Source organism: Schistocerca gregaria, chromosome X, assembly GCF_023897955.1.
Source record: "Schistocerca gregaria isolate iqSchGreg1 chromosome X, iqSchGreg1.2, whole genome shotgun sequence".
NCBI lineage: Eukaryota > Metazoa > Arthropoda > Insecta > Orthoptera > Acrididae > Schistocerca > Schistocerca gregaria.
This window is the reverse complement of record NC_064931.1, coordinates 562,425,208-562,432,402: the sequence shown is the minus strand read 5'-3', so window position 1 is coordinate 562,432,402 and position 7,195 is coordinate 562,425,208. Positions and strand designations below refer to the sequence as shown.

The window sequence follows — 7,195 nt, the reverse complement described above, 5'->3', positions numbered from 1 at the left end:
TGTGTGTGTGTGTGTGTGTGTGTTCTTCTTAGCAGAAGGTAGTATAAGTAGTGTGTAAGTCTATGGACTGATGAACTCAGAAGTTTGGTCCTTTAGGAATTCAAGCACATTTGAAAATTTGAACATTTGGATCAATACATCAAATTTGACAGATATCTGGAAAAAAAGGCTTGCCTAAAAGACCATATGTCCAACAAAGATAAAATTCTCTAACATTATCAGACAAATATTTTGCAGGAAGTATGATATACATGAGACAATACTGTGAGAGGGTGCCTTAATCCACAAAGAAAACATAAATTCTTTCTTCATTTCTTTATTACAAATTATATTAAAAGATTTCATAAAATATAGTGACTGTACAAATTACACAATGTACAAACAGTGGCATTTTATTTACAATGCTAGTAGAGGTATTAAATTAACAAGCTGCACAGTCCATAAAACACTCCATCTCAAAAATGGTTTTTAAAAAGCTGCAAGTGTGACAACAGAAAATATCACACTAGTAAGGCAGTAATATAAATAGGTCCCACAGTTATTTTTTGGTTTCTTCTTCATTCCTTTAAAACTGTTGCTTCCCTGACAGCTGATATCCACCTAAAAAATAAAACAGTTATGTAACACCAGTAGTAAAACCGATTCAAAATTCAGTGACTCAGGTACATTCCGATATGAGTCAAAAAGTTGCATTCTATAATACTGTCTTGTTATACAGAATATGAAATGCTCAGCACATCCAAGGAGAGGCTATGTAGTTCTCTGCACATCAATGGTATAGGTGCTGAAAAAAAGGAGCAGTTCTTTCAGAGTTTCACAAAGAACACAATAAACACAAGAGAAATTATAAAATTATATTTCTGACATGTCAAGGAAAAATAGCTACAAATGTGCAGTTCATGCCACAACTGGTTTATTGAGGCAAAAACAGCAGTCAAGTTGTAATTTTAATGGAGTGGTCCGAATCTGTGTACTTTTTTTTAACTTTTTAAAAAGAATGACGTTGTTCCTCAATTATATAACTCAAACATCACATCTGTGACCAATTTTCCTACACACTACTTACAAGTAGGAGTTACTTTTACTTGTATTAAATGCTTACTGTTGGTATCTTTCCATACAAAATGCATAGAAGAAACTAAAGACACTATGTCACATCGCTCACTTGAAACAGGCAAACAAGTCTGTTAAAGTCTCATCTTACACTAAGAAAGCCAACCAATAATCACAAATATCTCTGGCATTCAACTTTATCCAACTCTGAATATTGCAAGTTGGAATTTATTTAGCAACTGCTTAAATAACTGTAACTGTACTTACAGTTCAGTTTAAAATGGGAGTTCCTTCATCAAAATGTGAAGGACAATGGTGCAATCTTGACTGATTTTTGAGATAGAAAATGTCAAGTCAGAAACATCAATCACAAGCAAATAGAAGTCAGAAATTAGGAACAACATGGAAGAAGAAATAGAAATATTACTTTGTCGTTTACTAGACACAGTCATTCATTGAAGGGGCAAGTTTCACAATGTCATCTCAAATGGAAGATATTTCTTGGTATCAATAAGAACTTTAGCAAGAGTGAATAATTTGAGATGTCCAGGTAACACGTAATTGCTTGCATACCTTACTTAAATGAGATGATCATAGATTGTACAGAATAAGCAATTTCCACAATGCTTGTGTAGTTTCAAAGAAAAAGTTATACTAAATTATATGCAAATATCGAAAACATCTGTCTGTTGCAAGGCAAATGTATAAAGGACTGAAGCAAAGGGATTTCTGAAATTTCCTTAGATATAATGTTTTCAGGTGTCCAGCCAATATTTACAGTATTTTGATTATTAATCTCGCAATCTTCAAAAAGTGCTAGAAGGAGAAAGATAGGTAGATTAAGGTTTAAGGTCACGTCACCAATGAAGTCATTACAGGTGGAGCACAAGTGCAGATTCAGAAACCATTACAAAACCTAAGTCCAAGTGGCCTGTCAGCATTTCAAATCACCTTTCCGAAAAAAGTGTTCAGTGTCTTAATCACAGGTTTCATTCCCAAAGGCATAGAACAAGGTCCCACACAGTTGGCTTCGGGGGGAGAGGGGGGGGGGGGGGGGGGGGGGGAGCTAATTACTGAACAACAAAATGTAATTTGTTATTCTGGGGCCATTAGCTGTAGCCCAAAGGATAAGGTTAAGTACTGGTTTACAGATTATGGGCTTATTCAGCTTGATTTAATGTGTGTTTAATATATACAAGAAATATAAACAAAGATCAGATTTTTCAAAAAATAAACATAGATCAATTGACATAAACAGATTTTTCTTAAACCAAGCTAATCTTAAAACTTCCTGGTAGATTGAAACTGTATGTTGAACCAGGAGTCGAACCTAGGACATTTGCCTTTCAGGAGCAATTGTTCTACCAATTAAACTACCCAAGCTTAGCTCACAACCTGCTATCCCAGTTTCACTTCTGCCAGTACCTCTCTTCTTACCTTCAAAATTTCAAAAAGTTCTTCTGCATACCTTACAGAACTAGTACTCCTGGTAGACATAATATTGTGGAGAAATGGATTAGCCACAGCTTCAGTGACTGTTTCAGGAACAATTTTTACACTGCAGTGGAGTTATAATAACCTGCCAGGAAGTTTCAAATCAAGCATACATTCTACAGAACTGTTCTGAGTAAGCTTTTTACATCAACATGTACACAAAGAAAAGAGAAATCATTGTTGTTCAAATTTTGTGTGTGTCACCACACCCAAACCCTCCCAACCACACCCACACAGAAACACACACTTTTGCAGAAGTTGTGACTTTGGCCAAACAGCTGCAACGTCACCACGGATGGGAGCACAATATGACACACACACACACACACACACACACACACACACACACACACACACACACACACACAGAGAGAGAGAGAGAGAGAGAGAGAGAGAGAGAGAGAGAGAGAGAGAGGGGGGGGGGGGGGGGGGAAGTTCAAGGTTTCCTGCATGTTGTGGATTATGTAATGTGCAACTACCATTATTTATTTAATGTTGTGTGTGTTACATAATATGATCTAAACTTACCTGTTGGCTGAGTGCTCAGAATCAGCTGAAAACATAAGAGGTGCTTGGCCTTCATGTTTCAGCTGGAACACAAGTTTTGCATCTCTGCCTTCAAAGGGCTGAAAAAAAGAGGGGAATGAACTTTTCTGAACATAAAATAAACTAGATAAATATCCAGTAAAAAATATGACAATATTATGAAAAGGATAGACTGCTACTCATACTGTAGTGAGCTGGTGAGCTGGAGACAGGCACAGCCAAAGAAGTGCTAAACATGTGAGTTTTTGGCCAACAGGCCTTCTCCTAATGCGCGCGCACACACACACACACACACACACACACACACACACACACACACACACACGACCAATGTCTCTGGCCAGCAAAGCAGGGCTGCAAGCAACTGCACATGAACGCATGATAGGAGAAGCAACCTGGGTGGTGGGGTTAAGGAGGAGACTGGGTTGGGCAGAGGGAAGGATAGCAGAATAGGGGTGGGGGATGGTAACGTGCTGCTTGTCGGAGCATACAGGGCAGGGAGATGAGGGGACTTGGTAGAGCAGTTAGATGCAGTTGGGAGGTTACGTGCGGAGGGGGGGGGGGGGATGAAAAAGGAGGTAAGTTGGGGGAGGGGGGAGGAAGAAAAGACTGCAAGTGCATTGGTGGAATAGAAGACTGTTTAGTGTTGGAGTGGGAGCAGAGAAGGGGAGAGGCAGGTGAAGGACAGGGACAAGCGAAGGTTGAGGCCAAGGAAGTAACAGGAATGTAGGATATACCACAGGGAAAGTTGACATCTGGGTAATTCTGATAAGCTGGTGTTGGTAGGAAGGACCCGTTAGAGTTCTGGAAACCTCCTCAACAAACAGTGGACTATGTGGCCTGACAAAATATATAAGGAAAGAACTGCAGTATCTTGTGGTGTTGAAAGAATGTGCATGTCATTACACAGATCTGAGCCCTGAGGCAAGGGGTTGGGAGGGAGGGGCAGAGTATGGATGAAAGAGGATATTGGGTAGGTTCTGTGTGCGGCAGAATACCATTGTGGGAGAGGTGGGAAGGAAGTGGGTAGGATATTCCTCATTTAAGAGCACTACGAGAGGTAGACATAACCCTGGTGGAGAATGTGATCCAGTTGCTCCAGTCCTGGGTGGTACTGAATCATGAATGGAATGCTCCTTTGTGGACAGACAGTGGGACTTCAGGTGGTGGGTGACTGCATGGGAAATCTGTTCCTGCACAGGGTTGGGGGGGGGGGGGGGGGGGTAATTTGATCTCTGAAGGTCTCAGTGACAACCTTGGTATACTTGGAGAGGGACAGCTCATTACTAAAGATGTGATAGCCATGGGCGGATAGTCTGTATGGAAGAGACTTCTTGGTACTGAATGGGTGGTAGCTGTTGCGGGTGGTTGATAGGTTTGATATGGATGGAGTAGAGGTCAACATCAAGCAATATGGGGGCTTGTTGGGTTGAGGAGAACCAGGTGAAGGGAATGGGGGAGAAGATGTTGAGGTTCTGGAGGAATGTGGATAGGGTGTTCTCACCTACGAGCCACATAATGAATATGTCATCAATAAATCTGAACAAGGTGAGGGGTTTAGAATTCTGGATGGTTCGGAAACACTCCTCTAGATGGCCCTGAATAGGTTGGCATAGGCTAGTGCCATGCAGGTAACCACTGCCATACCATGGATTTATTTGTAGGTCTTGCTACCCAATGAATCCACTACCAAGAAAAATTTATTTTAGTGTACATAAGGCTTAAGAATGTGGTCTAAATACTCCTGAAAAGTAATGGAACATGTTCTTGAAGTCCCTCTAGACAGATTTAAAAAGTTTAACAAACAGTGACAAATAAAAAATGTGACTATTAACTGTTTCAAAATCCCTGTGCCTCATAGGCATTTGTCCACACCAATTCTAAACAACAGAGTTGATGAGTTATTTGAGACTGAACCAAATACATCAAACAACATGATAAATGTAAGAGTTCTGGAAGCTTCCTCAACAAACAGTGAGGTATATGGTCTAACAAAATATATAAGGAAAGAACTGCAGTATCTTTTGGTGTTGAAAGAGAGGGAGGGGGTTAATGATGAAAACAGAAACAAGAATGCAAAAAGCAATAATGGATGAAATCTGTTGGAACAGGTTTTGTGAAAGTGCAGTTTCCTGTAGAAAAGAAGAGATTAGTTTAAGTTTTATTCCAGATGATGTCAGGAGCCAAATATCTGTTGCACATTCACAAGTGAATTGATACACCAGCAGATTTACAGTTTTATTAATAATTTATTCTTAGATTCTGAAAGACGGAAGATATTAAATTAAATAAAAATTACTTCTTTCATTTGTTCCACAGTATACCCAAGAACCGGGACAGTTTCCAGAGCTGCTACATCTTCTGAAGCCTTATATATGTACAGGACCTGATCTTTTAGAACAAACCAGTAACGCTTCCAAGAATTCTTCTTTCGCTTTAGTAACCAACCACTCATCTGTGATCCTGTATCATTGGCAGTAACCTGTTAATCAACAATAAATATAAAACATAAGTTTATTAAAAACTGTGTAATGGTCAGCTTAATGTTTTAGGTAAGTTTATAATTAGAGTTAGCACTGTAACACAGTAATGTAAAGCCATTTCACTGTAGTGCACTTAAAGTAAATTTACATCTACAACTTCTTTCCACATCCCAGAGACCACACACTGTGGGATACATGGCATACAAATAATGTAATGCAATGTATTAGAGCAGTGTACACTGTACATCATGTCAATAAGTCTGTAGCAAATCTTGATACATTGCTAGTAGAAACACATAAATCTTGCTGGTATTACTTCTAAATTCTAGTTTTCAAATGTTAAATGAAATAAAATTATCTATGAGGGTTGGAACTTAAATAGTGGCAACTATTTATTCACAACTGATACAAAAGAGTTACGTGTTTGCACCTGTTACTGTCCTTCAAAGCAGTGACCAGTGTTGTGTAGAACCCATTGCCAGTGATGTGGAAGACATAGTATACCATTAGCAGAGCCTGTTCTGTTGATGGTGTGAATAGAACAGTCTACTGCCTGTCCAATCTCTGGAACAGTTCTGAAGCGAATACCACGAAGTGGTTCCTTCATCTTTGGAATCAAATCAAAGGCACAAGGACTTCAGTCTGAGGAGTAAGGTGGATGGTACACTCCTTATCAGTCCCACTGACCAAACAGAGCAGCCACAGCTTGCACTGTATGCACCAGCGCATTGTCGTGCAAAATGATGGGTGCATTGTGCAGAAAGTGTCACCGCTTCTTTCCCAAAGCTGGTCGCAACTGATGCTCCAAAAATGTACAGTAATGCTGTGCAATGACGGCAGCATTCGCTTCAGGACTGTTCCAGAGATTCGACAGGCAGTAGACCACTCCATTTGCACCATCAACAGAACAGGCTCTGCTAACGGTATACTACGCCTTCCACATGATTGGCAACGGGTTCTACACAACACTGGTTACTACTTTGAAGGACAGTAACAAGTGCAAACATGTAAATCTCTTGTATCAGTTCTATTTAAATAGTTGCCACTATTTAAGTTCCAACCCTTGTATAATGATATATTCAAATGTTGTTATGAGATACAATAAAATTTTGCTGAAAAGAACTCACAACTTATCACTTTACACTGCAAAGGACACCACAAACAAGTTATTTACCAGTTTAGTTAATACTCCCAGAAAGAAATAAGTGAAAGGTAAGGACAGAAAGATGATCAAATATGTTTAATGTTAACTCTGTGTACAAATATCAACTAGAGATTGCTCCCTTCCAACATAGTATCAGCTGCACAGTCAATAAAACAAGGCGAACTGCTTTTACAGAAAATGCATTGTAATCATTACTAATTCAAATTCAGGAACATTGTTGTTACTAAATGGTACAAACCAGTGTGAAAAATAGACATGTCAGGAAATGACAGATGTCGGGAACTAATATGGAGGGAAGAAATTAGTAGTTACTGTGAATAAATGCTGAGATTGAAGTAATTAATTTAAATTAAGGCCCGGTTGGTGGCAAGAACCAAGGACATGTTGTAGTGCTAATTCCCACCTGTGGAGTTCTGAGAAACTGGTGTCTGGGTGAAGATTCTAGATGGCGTGT

At 39.3% G+C, this 7,195-nt stretch overlaps 1 protein-coding gene across 16 annotated transcripts in view; it reads right to left on the bottom strand.

Moving 5' to 3' along the window:
- Positions 1-300: 300 nt before the first annotated feature.
- The window catches only part of LOC126299057 (FYVE, RhoGEF and PH domain-containing protein 6-like), a 204,480-nt gene continuing 197,585 nt past the window's right edge, over positions 301-7,195 (bottom strand). For all 16 annotated transcript variants that reach the window (XM_049990718.1, XM_049990714.1, XM_049990729.1 and 13 more), the window contains 3 exons: positions 5,393-5,575; positions 3,076-3,173; positions 301-600 (listed from right to left, as the gene is read on the bottom strand). In XM_049990718.1, coding sequence (XP_049846675.1) covers positions 558-600; positions 3,076-3,173; positions 5,393-5,575 — 324 coding nt within the window. In that variant the 3' untranslated portion in view covers positions 301-557. The remainder of the gene's footprint in view (positions 601-3,075; positions 3,174-5,392; positions 5,576-7,195) is intronic.